Consider the following 18,229-nt stretch of genomic DNA (forward strand, 5'->3'; position numbering starts at 1 on the left):
AACTTTTTATGACCAAAATAATTTTGCTTTAGTGGAAGTGAATTTTTTCTCTATTTATGATGGTATGACAAGATGGCTCATCAGATACAGCTGCCATTTGTACAAATAGTGATGATGCAGTTTGCAAAGAAAAGCTTGATAGTTGGGCAAAAGTGTAGGTTCAGGTTTTTCTTCCCCTTCCTGCTTCCCAAGGACAAAATCTCTCCTTTCTTGCAATGCAAGAGGTATTTCTGTATGGTAGATGTTGTTATATATTTTTCTAATATATGTTTATAAATGTTGGTAGAAATTGTGATTCTGATACTTCTCAATTTTTGTAAGATAAGACAGATGGTTTAAGGTTCAAAGGAAGATAAAATGACAAGTTGGGATTTGCAAGGATGGGCCCTTTTCATGGCATCAGGGGTCTGTTGCTTTCTCCTGTAGTGATCCTTCTCTGCTGGAAGGCAATTAACCATTAACCATCAGACTGCAGCTGATTCACTGTGGTGTTATTAACCCTTTCTTGGACACGTATGTCTTCCTTGAGAAGGGCCATGGAGACAGCTGGGCAGTTCTGCCTGCAGGGTGGGCCAGTGCTGCACCTACTGTTCATTGCTTTTGAAAAAGCAAGGGGGACTTCATCTTGTTAGATTTCAAATGCAATAAGAGTGTTTTTGTTCCCAGATGACATGGATCTTCCAGCTTTTTGTCATGGAAATCCTTCAGTAATGGGTTTGCTAGTGGGTTATAGGGAATTGTGGTAATGCCTTTTTTTTTTTTAAATTTTTTTTTTTTTTTTTTTGCAGTGTTGGAAGAAAACATGGGATTATATTGATAGAGCTTCTAGGGGATATAGCAGTTTAGGGAGGGATAATCAGAACACTGAGCCTGACAAAACCTAGTATTTGTTCATATGCTGCAAACAGTATTCATGGAAGTGTTGCCAAATTTCATGTGACTTCAGTAGAGTGACCTTTAGGGTGGCTGTGCTGGTGGCCTCTGGGTGCACAGTATTCTATGAATTAAAAAAAAAATATTATCAGATTATCCTGGTCCTTTTATCTCTTCACAGTGGTGTCAAGTGGGAGGTCTGGTAGGTATTTCTTCCAGAATTGCCAGTTCTTGTGAGTACTTTATAGGAAGAATGATGTAATTGTCTGTGTCCCTCACTTCCAAGGGCCTTTTGTCTAACCCTTCCCAGTTTCTGGGAACATAAGGAGAAAATGGCTCATCAGATAAAAGCATCTGAATATGTAACAGAAGAAAAGGGAGGATGAAGAGCATTGCTTGATGTTTGATTCTGAGCCTAGATGATTTCTGTTAGAGATGGTTTGCTACTTGCAGTTTTTAAATAGGAGTTATGCCAGATCATATCTTATGGAATAAGCACCCAACAGTAGTAATTAGTTCAAGAACATCTTTGGCCTTTGTCAAAACAAATTTCATGAGATCATGTGCCAGGCAGTGCTTAGATGCATTTCTTAATCACAGTTTATGTAGGTTTGGTTTTAGCAGTGGAATTCAACTCACAACTATCTATGGAGATAAGCAGGGACTTCTGTAAAACAACTCTTTATTTATTAACTTTTTCCCTTCGGATACTATTTAATAGTGGTCAGTTGTCATATGAGACTTCTTTTTAAAATAAAAAAAAACAGGGGAGGTGGATTCTATGGCAGTGGCTGAGGCAGGGATGAATATACCTGTCTAAAAGTTTCATAGAATAGTTAAAGTTGCCATAATTCAGATTAACAACCAAGGAAGTTGTTTGACTTTGTTCAATAAAGCGGAATAGAGAAGAAAAACTTACTTGAGTACAACCTTGCTTGAACTTCCATTTAAACAGTTATGTCAATGTAAATTGTTCTGTCTTATAAGAGGATACAAATCAGTGCTTCATCTTCTTAATTTTGGATTGTGAATTCTTCCCAGTTCCTGTAGAGACCATGGCTTTCTTGTATGTGCTAACATTTTCACGTTGTGGCACTATAACCTGTGAACTCCTTATTTCCTAAGAGGTGTTCATTTCCTGAAGGATGATGTCTAGGTTGATTCAGCTAAAAGAAAACTGAATGTGCTATTGAAGAATGTGTGGGAGGAATGGCAGAGAATATACATGTTGTTTCCTTAAAACTCATTACAGAGTAACAGTATCTGGGTGAGTATTAGTATCTGTGTTCTTTTCAAAGTACTACTTTCAAGTTGTCTCCCTGAGGTAGGACTGAGGAAAAAAACTTTCACTGGGGAGTTTCATGCACCTTTCTTTGCTGTGTAGATCATGTCATTTAAGATGGTTGTGTTTCTGAATACAAATTTTTGTCAGTCCAGGTTTAATGGGTTTGTGAATTTTAAATAGCTATTTAGACTTCAGTCTGATTACTGTCCTGCAGTAGAATTGTTTTATTTTGGCACTGAGGATCCAAAGGAAAAATAAATGCAGCAGGTAAATAACCAGTTCTGTGTAAATCTACCAGAAGTGGTGATTTTACTTAATTTTCAGAGGAATTGAGTCTTACAGAACTGAAGTAGAGAGAGAACTGATTTTGTTTCAATTCTCCATTGTCCAATGCTGTCTAATTTCCTTCCTCCCTGCTCTATTTTTGAAGGTTTTGTGTATGTCTGGGTAAACAAGAACAAAACAAAAACTTAATTATGTATACTTTTTGTGCAGACTTTAAAAAGCCATCCCATGCATTTGATTCTACAGAAGCTGACAGTGCATGATGAAGACTTTTGCAAACTGTGGAGGAAAAGATGCCTTTAACTTTCTCAGACTACTAATATGCCTCACTTTGAAAAACACCTCTGTGTACAAGGGATTTATTATCCTTCCTTCCCCACCCCTGTGATAGGCCTGTAAATACTTATCTCTTACAAAAATTCTTTGGGAAAAAGTCTTGTTGGCCAAGTATCTTGGTTTTAGCAGGAGGTAGTTGGCATTTGTCATCTTGGATATCTTGTCATTTAGCATAGCTTCCCAAGTGGGTGTGGTGGGCACAGTTTCCCCACCCACCCTGACCTCACTCTTAACTCCTTTCTGGTTTAGCAACAGTTATTATTGGTGTTTTCAACCAAATCCTCTCTGTTGATTGAGCTTCTATAAAAGCAAAGACTTAAACTGGAAAAAGCATAATTTGAAATAATTTCAGTTTCTGTTAAACTCCATCAACATTGTGACTTAGTATCAAAGGTCTTAAAGGTATCACTGTTGGAAAAGGAGCAATGCAGATTTCAGATCTTGGGGATGTGGGGAGAGGAATAATCTTGGGGATTTGAGCCTTTTCTGGTACACTTGCTTCATAACCTACATGCAAGGTAGTGGAGCTTTCTAGATTAAGCCTCCCCACCCTCATCTTGTTGCCTTGCTTGACATCAGCAATTTACTTTAGAACTAGCTTTTACTGAACTATGAAAATAGTGTTATGTTTACTTAAACTAAGTGATAAGTTTTAATAATATGACTCGTTGAAGAAGGAAGCCTTCAGAGAACCTGTCTTGCAGGTTAGTCAGATTTGTAAATGGTGTGATTTTACTTAAGGAAAATACTGAAAGGCAATGTTATTACATAAAAGAGATGAAAATTGCAATGGAAAGTGTCACTAAAATTACTGAAATCTCATAATATTGATTTTATATGTATTTTTTTCTCATTATTTGCAGAAGAAGATGGTTAGTTATATTGGCTAAAGAGGATTTAACCGGGGGTCTTACAGAGTTTATTATGGCAGTAGCACAGTTCAAAAGACAGAGAAATAGTTTTACTCATAAGCATTTTCTGTGAAGATGCTGAGATAGGTAGTACCTGATTTTGGTTTAATATGATGAGTGTCTATTGCCAAATATATCTTTATTTTAATATATTGTCCCTAATATGAAGAAATACCATTATTTGCCTGTTGGAGGGCTAAACTGAGTGATTTCAACAACAGCCTTGTTAGCTCCTTGCAAGTATCTGGGTTTGCAGTAGAGTGTAACACTGGCTCTCTGCCCTGCATGTTTCTGTCTCTTGCTTATCTTGACAAAGCAAGTGTGAGTTATCAAGTTAGATGATCCATCTTTCTTAGACTCAGCATTGTTTCTCTTCCTCCTTCTGTCTTCATAGGTCATTCCCTGTGTTTAGCCCTTGGCTGTGTAATTCCCTCTGGCTAAGCATGATGGTGGGAGCGTGGTACAAAGGGCTGGTGGCCTCTACAGTCACAGGATTTCCAGCCTGCCCCATCCAAATAAATGCATGTACACAAGATGGTACATGGATCACTGACATGCTGGTTTTCAGAGCTAGTCTCTGATGTCTCATGTGGTGTTCTGCAGCAAATCTGCTTCTTAATGATTTCTGCTGAGTACTGTAGCTATTGGACATAGCTGTGCTGTGCACTAGGTACCAGTGTAAGGAAGGGTTGAGCCAGCATGCTGGCTGTATTCATCTGCAGAGCTGTTGTCCTCTGCAGTGCTGACAAGCTTCTCGTGAGCTCTTTACTCTTGACTGTTGTTCAGCTTCTGGCAACTTCTGTTTCTCCTGCTTCTAAATTATTTAATATCTAAAAACTGGTTTATCTATAATTTAAAAAAATCTAAGTATCAGGAGAGTCAGAAAATCCTTGTAATTCTCCTTGAAATGCTAGTTCTTTCTTAGCTTTCACTATTATATATCCCTGATAATTGACATAAAGATTTAAAGGTTATCTGAAATTGTGTAGTCCAGTAGCTTTTCAAAGGAGTACCAAGGGCTGACTTGTGGCATCACTGACTTGCTTTTTTAGTATTTTTTTTTTTCATTAAAACATTTCCAGTCTCAAGAGTGTGGACTAAACTGGGAAAGGATAGTGCTAGGCAAAATGCATTAGTCTGAAATGGTAGTCTACAAAGTTATTATTTGGCCAGATCAAATGTTGGCTGCCTTAATAGGAGTATTTTAGATTAAATTAGCACCTTGCCTTTCCTTGTGCTGGCTTTTATTTGGTACTTTGGCACTCTTAGTAAAATTAAGGATCTTTTTGGATAGGAAGCCTTCACAACTTCCCCTGTTGATGACTGTTGCAGATAATCAGTAACCACTTCATCTGTCAGTGTCTGTCCTATAATCCTGAGACTCCCTGGCAAGCACGTCTGTGTTAGGATGTACAGCTACATTCAGTGTCACCAGAGATGGGTGATTATGGCATGAAACATTTAGATATTTGCTCGTTTCTTAAGCAAAACACTCCTGCTTCTAGAGCAAGGAAAGATACTATGGTTGTTTGTTCATCTTTTATCTTTATAGTTAATAAAGCTAATTAGTGGTTTTGATTCATTCCTCCCCCACTGAGACATGTTTCACTACTGCTTCATGATAAACCATAGCTACCTATAGAGTAGGAACCTTCAAACTTTCCCCTTTTACCCATCAAACACTTACCCATTTTCAAGCTACTGATTCAAAAGTCTTTGAAATTAAGTTTTGTAAAACTGATGGCAAAAGACTATTTTTCCCTCTAAATCAATAATAATAGACTCTGATAGCTGCTTGAATGTTGCTATGCCAATGAGTCTGGAAATGTGTTGCATATTACTGATTATTTTCCTGTCTGCTCTTGGGCATGCTAATTTAGCATTCTCCTTGCTCCAGTGCTTGGAAGAAAACTCTTACCTTTAATCTTTTTTAAAACACCATTTTAGTATGCTTTTGCTAGAGGTCATGCTCTCCTGCTACAAAAGCTCTTGTACTTTTGGGGGTTATTAAAAAATGAAAAATAAGAACTCTGCAGACTTATGTCTTCCCTCCCATTAGTGAAGTTACCTGTTCATCTCTACTTGAGTGTCAGACTTTCATGACTGTGGACAAGGATCATCAGCTGACCCAGACATGCTGTGATACAGGACACTTCTGCAGTTCTTGGCCATGTTATTGACCACAAGTATTTGCATGTGGGCATCCTCTCCAAGAGGATTCCTGAGTGTAGTTCTGGGTAGTCGTTCATCTGATCCCAAGACATCCCTGGGCTGTTTCTGTCAATATTAGACCACCTTTAACGAGTACTTTGATGAAAAAATAATGTAATACACCAATTTTTCTAGAGTATCTTCTGCTTTATTGGGTATATGCTTTGGTTTGCTTCAGTTTTGCAGTAGTTGATATCTTGCAAGGCTTATGGCATTTTGGTGCAGGAGTTCTTGCTTGCTTTCAGGTGGTGCATGGTACTGGTGAGTATGGCCAAAAAAACCTTTTTTGTGAGAAACCAGGCAGTGTTTTGCATACTCATGGTAGTGTACTTCCAATAACTTTAAAAATGGTCATGGGTTTCTTAAAGCAAATGAACAATAATCAGTATATTGAAATAAATCTCATAGGCAAGAGTGATGACTGCCAAGTAAAATGATTTCAGTTTGCTCTTCCCCTGAAAAACATGGTTGTACCAGATGTTAACTGGGTATGATGTGGACTTAGAAGAGGATTAAGGAAGGGATAAGTGTTGATAGTTCACTTGCTGTGTTTTACATCATATTATCTCTTCAGTGCTGCAATACATGTTTTGCAGAGGCTGCAGTCACTCTGCCTGTGTTTAGGAGCAGTGTTTAAAGCAAACTCCAAAGCCTTGCTGTGCTAGAGGTCTGGCCAGTCTATTGTTCTGTCTGACAGTGCTTGCTGCTAGAGAATAAAGAGAATAACAGTGTATGTGTGAAATAATGTTCCTCCTGTGTGCCTTCACAGTCCCGGGTGTCCTGCATCAGATTTTGTTTGTTATCTACTGTTGAATGTCTCTCTGATACGTTTATCATCATTCTTTCCTCTCATCCACCAGACATTTGACTTTTACAATGGCTTATCATTAAATCAGTTTGGGTTAGAGGAAAAGGATCCTACATTTTCACTTTTTGAAATCAGATCATTTGCTATCTGTTGAACTAAAGGCGTAAAGAAATCATTCTTCTTATCTTCAAGTCACTTAGGATTTTGGAAGCATCACTCAGCTGCCAGCAGCAGTTCTGTCACCAATTTAGCTGTGTCTGGGAGAAGAAACAGCTCAGGCTGTAACTGGAGTGTGCCCAAGCCAGAGCTTCACTGGGGGCTGCAGGGAGGGAGGTTCTGAGCAGAGAGTGGGACTCAAGAGTGCTGCCACCAAAGGGTGGTGGGTGACAGCAGTGGGAGTGAGGCAGAGCTGCTCCAGGCACTGCTCAAAGTGCCTGAGGCAAGCCTGAGCACAGGAGAGCTGTGGCAAATGGATTTTGGCTTGAAAATGCAGGCAGGAGAACAAGTGGCATGGACAAGACATCTGTGTGGGTTCTGGGAGGAGCAGCAGGCTGAGATTTGTTTAGGGTTACTCAGATACTGACAGATATTTCAACAAATCTAATTTTTCACCTCCCTATATAGAAATAATTGATTCAAGTGGTATGGAATACAGTTATTATACTAGGACCTTGTAGAAATAAGTGTAGCTGTAATTTCTCTTGGTAACATCTTTTTTTTTTTTTTTTTTCCTGATCTGTCTTTCCTACTGCACCTGGGAAAATCAGTGCAATTTATCCTTGCGGTTTTTCTCTGGGAGAAATTTGATTCGCTCTTGCTTTTTTTTTTTTTTTTTTTTTTTTTTTTTTTTTTTAACAGTTTAGGATTCAGTGATGGTGAATTGAATCTAAATTTCCTTCCTGTGCTTTTCTTTTTCTGAGCTCTCCTGAGATCTTGCATCACTCTCACTTTCATGATGTTTGTGTGGCTTCACAAGGCTTCACTTGTGAGACAGATGGGGGTGTGTTGTCTAGTAATGTGTCACTCAGCCTCCTGAAGGTCTGATTTCAGTAGTGACAGGCTATTAGAGCAAATTATGGCAGTCTCTGAGTGCTTATTTTCTAATTGCTCAACTGGTTCTTCAAGGTCATTCCGGTGTAATCAGGCAGTATTGTTTAAATTGTGATTCCCTCTTCTTTGTGCTTTCTGGCATGAATTATGCTGTGCCAAGATGTTACATGCCTTATTCTTCAGGAAAATGTTTTGGAGAAGGTGGGTTAGTGTGACTGTAACTTCAGAGAAACACAAGATATATTTCCCTATTTATTTTCCATTGTAAATAAAATTCATAGTAAGAACAGAAATACTGCACATACACACACTTTTCATTATGGTAAAGAATGCTTGTGGAGATTCAGGTGTTCTTCATCATCCATGTCAACCTTTCTTATGGCATTTACCTTCACAAAATAACTTTTTAAAATACAAATCATTAAAATAATTCTTTAAAAAGAATAATCAGGAGTTTAAAAATGCGGCTTTTTAAATTAAATAGAAAAAGTTAGAGTAACCCAGAAGTGACAGCTGTCTAGCTTGTCACTTCCACTTGAATTCTTTGCCCACAGAGTTATATCTGTCTGCATATGGCACAGTAACTAGATATTGGAAGGTCCTTCTGCCATTCTTCACTCTCTTTAGTTACATGAAGAGTTTAGTGCTATTAGCTAACTTTGTCATCTCAGCCACCTTATTTTTAAAGGGTTGGGATAACTGCAATTTGTCTTTTGAAAGCTCAATAAATAAATTTTAAAAATCATTTGCTCCTCTAGTACTAGTGAAGCACAAAGCCAGCATTAACATACTGAAATTCTTAGTGCAACTCTGAGCTCCTTAAGCTTCCTTAGGACTCTTGGCTGAGTCATCCACTCTTGGTGGTTTGCTAATTTTTCACTTGTCCATTTTCTCTGTATTGTTTTTTTTCTAGCAGTGCTTTGCTTTGTAACAGATTCTCTAAAGCATATTCCATAAAGGCTTTCCCTGTGAGAATATTTTTAAGTTCCTCCCTATTGAACATACAAAAAAATCATTCTGGTGACTTTAGGTTATTTAAGGCTCTTTTTTTTGTTTGTTTTTTTGTTTTTTTAAATGCTTCTCTTTGTATACTTACTGTAGTCTTATGGATCCTGACAGGCTCCTTGTTTCTCATGTGCCTCCAGAAAGGATTTAGTTGTAGTTTTTATACTTTTTTTTTCCTTCCCTGAATTATTTATGAGACTGTCCCATAATTTGTTTTTTTAACTTGCTATTGTTTGAGTCTCATTTGGACAACTTCTACAAGATTTTTCTAATATTTTCTCTAATACATTTAGCCACCTCCTTCCTTGCCTGTCATGTCATTCATCCCCACTTAAGTCTTTCTCTTTTTGTGATTTTTATGTTTCCTCTAGGCCTCACATACAATGTCTTATATCTCATTGCCTACAGACACTTAGTTTTTGATGATTCTCTTTGTGTCCTCCTATTTGTCTAATTTTTCTTTTTAAATTCCTTGGTGTTTGTTCCTCCTGCAGATATTTAGGTCACTATTAAATTCTGGGGGAGGGTTACAGTAATATTTTTAAGCAAATTCTGCACAGTGCTTAGGATCAAGAGATGTCTTTTCTGACAGCTTGTTCCATGTAGCAGACATTCCTGATATTCAGTATTTTGTCTTGGCTTCCTGTGACATTTAGTGGATGACAAAAACCTCCCATTGTTTTTGTCTTTACTTTTGTAACATTTCTGATTACCTTTAGCTTGATCACTCAATGCCTTCATGTTTCAATGTGATGGCTCATCTATTTCTATTTATTGTCTTGAATGTAAAGAAGGAAAATGTACTCCCTTAATGAATAAGTAATGTCTTTGGATACATTTTTCTGTTTATTAATTTTCTCCAAAAATGTCTTTTTAACTGCACATAACTATTTAATTCTAAACTTTCATACTGGTTTCTTTATTTTTGAATGCCTATGCATGCCAATAACCAGTCAACTTCCAGACTAAAGGATATCTTTTCTTGATGAAGAAGACTTCTTTTAATCAATCAACCCTTATTTTTTTATATATATACTTTTGGTAGGTGCCAAAATAAAAATAGGGAACTTGTTCCACATCAGTATTTTTGTTCCCATAATTTTAGACCTGAGATTCTTGACTTGCATATGAGGGTTTTTTCCTTAAATATCTACTCTGGAAAGATAGCATAGGGTATGGAAGTGAAGCTGTGTGATTTCTTATTTGTGTTTTTTCTAGCAGTGATTTGACAATCCCCCACTTTGCCTTAGGACAAACTCAGTTGAAGGCAGTGGCTTTGCAATAATCTCCCTGTCTCTAAACTGAGTGGTTGGGAATGCTGGGAGATGTATAAAACTGAAGGATGCTCCTTTGCACTGAGGACAGTTCCAGTCAGAGTTTATGGTTTGGGCACAGGGCAGAAATGTTTTCTGAATCCTGTCAATTCAACACACAAGATGTGTGTTGGTCAGACTGACTCGTTTTCCTGTTGTCTTTAGAGTAGTCTTAGAAACACAAATATCCAACAGCAATAGGTGGGAAACTGGAGGGCAAAAAAAAGTTGAGCAAAAACATGTTAAAGGCAGAACAGAGGTATGAGATAATTGAGAAAATCTGAAATTCAAAACCTCAACCAGGGCTTAAGAAGGAGAGACTAAAATAATTGACTGACTTTGTTTCTCCTTTTCCATTTTAGAAATGCCTTTTCTTCAAGTTGGTATGATCTAGAGCTCTTCATTGTCACTGACTTGAATTCTTACATTGTCTTGACTTTACTCTTGATTTAGTGTCCTCAAATAATGCTGTGGGAGAACACTTGGGGCTTGTCAAGGGCAGTTCATTGCTGTCTGGTGTAGTCTGTGTAGCACTTGTGTAGGAGAGATCTCAGGGGTTTCTGTATGAGTAAAACCCAGGGCAGGAGGGAAGCTGCTGCTCTGGAATAGCTGAATGCCACCAGGAGAATTCCTGTGGAATATTCTTCTGGTTAACACTGCATATTTTCCTAAGCAGTTTGGTATTCAACTTTCAAAAAGCAAGAATCTTTGTTGATTGTTTTGATTTACAGTACAAGTTTAAAAGCTAAATGCAAACAATGAATACTGAAGGGAAAATGTATTTTTGCTTATGACTTTTCTGTTTTCCTGTATTGCTTCTTTCAGCTCAGAGTTATTACTGGAAGAGTTAGAGTGCAAAAGTTTAAAATCCAAACTTTTGCTTCTGTAACACTTTCTTACAAAAGAAAAGGCATTTTCCCCATCTCCACAGTTGAACAATGGTTCAAATTTCAAAAGCTGTTGTATCAATCTTCAGATATTGAGGAAGTTTTTAATTTTTATAAAGTCTTTAGCAATAAACTCGGCTATTATCACCAATCTGTTGTTACTTTTTTTCCAGGTTTCGCTAAATGGTACACAGTTTACAGACAGTTCTGTTGGATCAGAATTCACAGGTGTTTCTCAGGTATGTGCAGTCAAATTTTGTGGGTATATATAAAAGCAGAATTATTTGCTAATGGGAGAATGTATTAAGCAGTATTAAAGGTACTAAATCTACTAAAGCTCTTCAAAAAGAGTGCTGTTTGAGAATGGGATATTGCTAATTGAAGTCAGTTTCTGATGATTTCCTATTCAAGCTTTAAAAAGCAGTGGAAACTTTTTTTAAAGTAAAATTTTATTGTTATAGTATGCTTGAAATTGGACATGGATGTTAAAAAAAATCTATGCAGTTCTATGGTAATAGAGTTATTCTTGGAAATAAATCTAAATACATAGCAGAGATGCAGTTATTTCTGTTCCAGCTTGTCCTACTTCCAGCTTTCATTTATGAATGTTAAATCTGAATATGTTTCAGAGAGAAAGTGTGCCTTGGTGTTTTCTTGTAGAGATGCATCCCACATTTTTTGAAGCTTGACTAGTGAAGAAATATCTTGCTTTTCACAAAATATGCACTTTGATGACACAGAAGAGACATATAAATGCAACCTAATTGTGCCCTCTCCTAATCCAGCAAGAGTTTACTGCTCCTGTTGAAATGGTCACATGAACAGTCACTGCATTCATGTCTTAAATAAATAAGAAACTGCAATTTATAGCTTCATTTTAGTAGGACAGAGTCATAACCGGTATCAGAGATGCTTATGGTCTAGATTTTTGTCAAAGTTGCAGTCTTGGTTTGCATTGTGCTCTAGGAACAAGGGCTTTAATGTGAGGTTTCACATCTTTTGTAAATATGGGCCCAGTGGGAGATTGTTAGGGTTTCACTGAGCCTGGCCAGAACAAAAGTTGTTGTTCCTGCTGTGTTTGCCATGGCTTTTTAATGATTGTGGTGCAGCTTTAAGCAAGTTACACACACACACCTCAACTTCTAGAAGTCCCTGCAGAGTGGCTGAGGTGTGTTTGCAAGAGAGTGTCAGGTTGTCTTAGCTTCTGAACCTTTTACATTTTTGTCCTCTTCTTTTCCTGCTTGTTGGAAGATGTCCAACAAATGATGTGCATAAGGACTTGCCTGCAAAATAGCTATGAAGATGTCATCATTCTGATAGGGACTTCATCTGGCTTCAGAAACAATTAATTTAAGGAGGAAACTCCAGACTAAGGGATAAGCAGCCATGCCTCCTGCATGCAGGGGTTTTAGGCATAAATGAGATCTTCAGTTGAGTGCAGGTCAGCCAGGAGGAATGTCTAACTTGGGAGATCTGTTGGTGCTTGTAGAGTTGGTCAGTCCCAACCTTTCAACTGGCAGAGGGAGTCTTCCTGTATGAGTTTTTCTAATAACCTGCAGTAGACTCCTGGAGCGATTATCTTCTTTTTCCTGCCTAGATACAAATTCTAGAAGTGGCTGTAGTGAGTAAAGGTGAGCTGTTCTTACTAAATCTGTTAAATTTCTCATGGACTTTTGAAAGATAGGAAGGTATTTGTGGAGATGAAATCATTGTGTCTTTTGGATTTATGTCTAGAATTCTTACTTCTCCTTTCCATATTGCTGAGTCTGTCAGTTTTACAAATGCAAAGAACACAAAAATCAGAGTTTGTGATGCTTTGCTGTTTTTCTTTAGATGTGAGCAGAAGAGAACTGATTTGTTGTTGCTGTGAAGACAAGAGAGGGAATTATGGTTTAGCTTGAGCTGATCCTTTGCCCTAAAGACCTGTTCACCTGTACTTGTGCTGTTCAGACTTACAAGTTCATTAAAGCTATATTTATTGTTAATATTGAGACTGGAGCAGCATTGAGAGCAATGCTTGAATTACTTAAAAATTTGCTTTATTTTTGAGAAAGAATTAAAATATTTTGATGATTATATAGAAGATGTTGCTAATTAAGGCAGAGTTAGTAGTTGTAGTAAAATTGGGCAAATCTATGACTGCCATTACATGATATTTTGTTACAGTAATCTTATGTCCCATAAAGTTTGGTTCTCTTTGTCTTGTGCTGCTTGAGTTGCTTTTGGCTATCAACCTTGGTGAAGAATCAGCACTTGCATGGCTGAACCATAGTTTCACTCACAGTAGCATCTTGGAAAAGAATTTAGATTTTGAAGTACCTCTGTCCTTGTAAGTTGCCAAGTCTACTTGATTTAGGATTTTAGGACCCTACTGATTTGTTTTGTTGAAACTGATTTAAATTCTTTTTTTGTAGTAAGCTCAGCTGAAAGTGACTTTGTTTCAGGTGGTATTAGAAAAGGTGGTGTCACAGAGCTCCAAAGAGGAGATGTTTTTCTTTTTTATCTGTAAATAGTGACAATAAAAGTAAATATCCCTTTTTAATTTTACTTACTAGATTATTGCATCTATGCCAAAATATTTTAGAGAGAAAGACTGTAGACCATGCTCCTTGAAAATATTTCTTTCAAAAGAGAAGTGTATTAATAGTCAGATTTGTTTGCCTCATGGATATTGAGATTGCTGTGTTTGATTTTGGGGCACTCCAAGTATTCACCATTTTATAATGACAAGTAAAATATGCATGTTATTTTTTGGAGGTTTTGTTGTTTGTTTCAAATATCAGAATACATGTTCTGATATCTATTCTGTGAATAACCAGTTGTCTATCCAAACATTTGTTTGTAGACACCATTTACCTTTGGCTTGGGCCAAAGGGCACCGTATACAACTGGCGAGCATTGTCTTCTTTGTAGAAGTGAACGAAAAGATACTTCGCTTTCAGAGAGCGGAATAAAAAATTCTAGCAAAACAGCACTTTCCACATCTCCAAAAGCAAACAATATGCTGCATCTTCCACTGTGGGTGTGTCCAGACTGTCGAAGAACAGTTGAAAAGGAGGAGAGGCACGCTACAATAGAGCAGTCTCTCGTGGTAAGTTAAGTACCTCTGTAGACTGAGGAGAGGCTGAGTTATGGGCTGCATGTCACTTTGTGCTTTGGAACTGCTGGAAGTGTAAATATATAAAAAACACTGTAGGCAATTTTGAGTTGGTTTTATTTAAACTGAACAGAGAAGTTGTTCTGAAAGTAAGGAGTTCTGGTTCTGTGTTGTGGCGTTTTAAGGAGGGCAAGGTTTGGATCTGTTTTTTACAGAGGTTTTTGCTTTTAATTCATTGGATCTCAAGCTTTTTCCTTATTCCCTGAACTTGAATACAATTTCTTCTACTTTTACCAGCATGACCTTACTTATTGGACATTTTTCTGTTTTGTCTGCTCGTATTGCATTTTCCTCTCTTCATGAAGTAAAATATCTGAATTTTCCTTGTTCTTTCAGTGGGCTTCTTGAATCACTGCACTTGTACTGACACCTCCCTGCAGATTTGAGTTTTGCTGTCTTTTCTTTCCTGTATTTTTTAATAAAGAAGCACAACTTTGCATAGCACAAATGTAACAGTTTCCTAGTGTTGGTAGCCCTGCATGCACCAATTTAATACACCAATTTAATTTAAGTTGTGAATTCAGCCTCATGTTAGAGCTGTGCTTAGTGTTGCAGGAAGACACTGCAAGTTCATTGACAGGTCCAGTAAAACCTCATTAGAAGTAAACTATGTTATACTGCAGAACCAAATCTTCATGACTGACCTGGGAAGTCACACATTTGGGATAATTGGAAGCACTGTAGATTGCAGCTGACATCTCCTTGCAGAGAGCAAACAGGCTGTGCACACACCCATAGGCACATAGACATTTTTATTTCAGTAAGTCACTGTCAAGAAAGATTGTATAGAGGGTGTTGTTAAGCCTGTGTTAAAAGTATAGTTAAGGACCTATTTTTGTGAGGAAAACTTGAAAGTAGATCACTTGTATACAACTTGTGTTTATGGATCATGGTACTAGTAACAAGGGTTACAAAAGAGGTTGCATCTCAGGGAATTATAGTGGTAGTATGGTGGTAAACACATCCTAGAGAGTTCAAAGCACAGCAAGACAGAGGCACATTATGGTTCAGTTGAGTTAAATTTTTAGATAAATTTAAGCTCTCTTTCAGAAACTACTTAGTAAAGAAAATTAGTGCCTTAGGTGTGCATGGAAGGCAGGATTTGCTTCCTACACATTTTTTATTAAATTACAGATACTTCAGGTGTGAAAAAAAAACCAACTTTTTTTTTTTTTTTTTTTTAATTTGGCAACTGTTCTCTTTTTAAGCAGAGTTTTTAAAAGTAGACAGCAAATAGATTTTCCAAGATTGGAAGCTTGACTTAAAAATGTAACTATATGAATTAGGTTACTAGTCAAATTAGAGAAGCAAGCTGGGTAAAAAGCCAAAATTAGCTAAAAAAACCCCAAAAATTGTTACCAGTGACTGCAAGTCAGAGTACAGGTGGTTTGCTGTAGATGTTCCTGTGTTCAAGCTGCTATTGCTCTCATTAGCTTGCTTGGTAGCAACTGCATGCAGGTTTGTTCTTATCTGTGTGCACCCTGATCCAGGATTTGGGGCACAAAGAAACTGCCTTCAGTCGTGGTACTGATGTGAGAGAGGTCTCTGCCTGGTGCCAGGCAAATGTGGTGGCAGACTTGTGAGGGTGCAGGAGGGAAACATGGCATGTGCTGGGGCTGGAGCACAGAGAAGGGAGAGAAACTGGAGATGAAAATAGCAGCAGTCTTGGGCGAGTGTCTGTGTCATCTGCTAGAATTGAACAGCACTGTGCACAGGAGATCCATTTCCAATGGTGCAGCTTTCTGACATCCATTGCTATGAAATACTATGTCTGGCTGTTACAAACAAGGAGATGTTATGATTTTTACTAGAAGGGATTGTTAAACTCCAGAAGCCAAACATACTGTTAGATGGAGACTGAAGAAATAGTGCTGCTTCATGATTTAAGTGAGGATGATGCAAGCCTTCTTTTAGCTTAGTTCATCGTTTATGCTGAAGTATGTGAAAGTGATAATTATAACCAGTGCACTTTGGTCATTAGAAATGAAGCTCTGCATCATTGGTTGTCTCTGTCCATCTCTTGCATTTATTAGGCTTTTGGAAGACCAGTTCTTTGTGCCTGATTGACTCTTCCCAGAATATATGCAGCACTAAGAATTACCACTTTAATATTTGCCTACCTAATAACATCTCAGACCTTCCAAACTGAAGGCTACCTTTTTGTTTTTCTTTTTTTTTCCAGAGCCAAGATTTCCTTTTGCACATGCCTCTTGGAAACAGTGGATCACAGCAGGAATCTGTAGGAGGAGGAAGAATAACTGTTGGTGCACAGACAGTGCCTGCTGCAGATCTGAGCAATTCCTCTCCTTCAGACATAGCTTGCAACTGTGAGGCCTGTAATGAACGCAGGTAAGAGCTGAACTCAACCTCAGCAGCACTGTGGTTGGTGTCAGATTTTGGCAGTGTTGTAGCTTGTTTGTAGGTGTGTGCTTAAACTCTTGAAACAGGTTGTCTGACAGTAACAGTAATTTCTGGATGGCAATATTCACCCAGTTTCATACTTTATTTTAGGCATTTCCAGATGTACTTCTTTTTCTGGAATAATAGGAATCAATACACCTATGTGATGCATGCAAATAGAGGATAATTATTTTTGTCTTGACATGCAGAGAAAATTCAGCAGAGCCTGAACGTGAACCTCAGCAGCTTCAGAATTACTGGTCCGAAGTCAGATACATGGTTCGGTGTATTTATCGTCAGGCTGGGACCCCTTTGGCAGATGACCAAGACCAATCATTGGTACCAGATAAAGAAGGAATGAAAGAGCTGGTTGATAGGTATATTACTTCAAAGATTGTTATTTCTGTTTTATTCATGATTTTTTATACTAGTTTGAATGTATGGGAAGGTATTAAATCCATTTTTTTTGTTGTTGTTTGCAATAGTAATATAAATGTATAATTATGAGAGGGTCTCAGAATGTTGATCTTCAAAAGGCCTTATTCATAAGACAGTGTTAAGTTTGAATTGCCCCACGTGAAAATCTTGCCTTGTGGAGCTAGCCTGAGTTAGTGGTAGTAGTTTGTCTTTGCCCCTTACTGTGATTGTAACACCTGGAAGAAATTTTATAAAAGTAAAAAAAAAGTTATATTGGACATGGATCACTAGATGAGGTGGATTCCAATTTCATTCTCGTTTTAGAAGTCACAATTGTAACTTTTGTAGCTGTTGAAGTGAAAATGGGCCTGATGAGATCCTCAGTGGTGGGATTTTTGCTTTTAAGAATAGTGTGGCAAACCTTAAAGGGCTCCATTAGGATCATCTCACTTTCTCTCGAATTTAATGTTTGGTCAAGGAGTTTTTGTTCTCCTTGGTTCCATATGTGTTTAATATACTGAGATCTGAGCAGTCTGACCAATTATAGTTCTCACGTGCAATTTCTAGTTGAACCTAAATTCTGGTGAGGTAAAGACACATTTGAAAGAGAAATTCATCTAGTGCTGCTCTTAATGACTGTACACCCAAACTGGCTTTAATAGATAATTAAATAAGCATATTGCACTTTGCTTATAGAAAAACTGTTTGGTTTCAAACGTGAGTTGTGTACAAGCAGAGTAATATAGTGTCCCTCCCTATTAGTCACACTTTATTTATTTAAGTGATCAAAACATGCAATATAGGCTTGGAAATCAAAGATGTTTAAATGTTGCGTAGTGTGTTGGTAATTAAAACTGAATCACAGCTAAAATGATTATTGATGTTATGCATCTCCTTAATGGAAAAATTTTGGAAATCAGAACATACACTGTATAACTAACTTATGTGCTCAGGCGCTTTCATTACTCAGAACTGTTTTTCACTTTTGAGAGAGAAAATTAAAATACCAAGACAGAACCAGGATCTCAAAGGAGGGAACCTTAAATGCCAGTTGGATTTTTTTTTCACTTGAGTTCGTTATGGTCTATAAAATGTAAAATAAAAAAGGATGAGGTTTGGGCAGGCACCAGTGTGTCCAGTCTGTAGTGCTAATATCATGCAGAATTTTTTACAAAGGTAGTCAATGCAGGTATTGAATGCATTAAAAAAAACCCCTCCATTTAGGTAGCATGCAGAAGACCATGCTGTGGATGAGTAACTCTGTTTAAAGGCAGAAATTCCTACTTCTGTG

The 18,229-nt window shown here is 37.5% G+C and overlaps 1 protein-coding gene across 2 annotated transcripts in view; it reads left to right on the forward strand.

Annotated features, from left to right (window-relative positions):
- Positions 1-18,229, forward strand: part of FAM193A (family with sequence similarity 193 member A) — a 76,652-nt gene that overhangs the window by 20,218 nt on the left and 38,205 nt on the right. For both annotated transcript variants that reach the window (XM_079305851.1, XM_079305852.1), the window contains exons 2-5: positions 11,138-11,203; positions 13,810-14,055; positions 16,304-16,470; positions 16,731-16,898. In XM_079305851.1, coding sequence (XP_079161977.1) covers positions 11,138-11,203; positions 13,810-14,055; positions 16,304-16,470; positions 16,731-16,898 — 647 coding nt within the window. The remainder of the gene's footprint in view (positions 1-11,137; positions 11,204-13,809; positions 14,056-16,303; positions 16,471-16,730; positions 16,899-18,229) is intronic.

Source organism: Erithacus rubecula, assembly GCF_903797595.1.
Source record: "Erithacus rubecula genome assembly, chromosome: 5".
NCBI lineage: Eukaryota > Metazoa > Chordata > Aves > Passeriformes > Muscicapidae > Erithacus > Erithacus rubecula.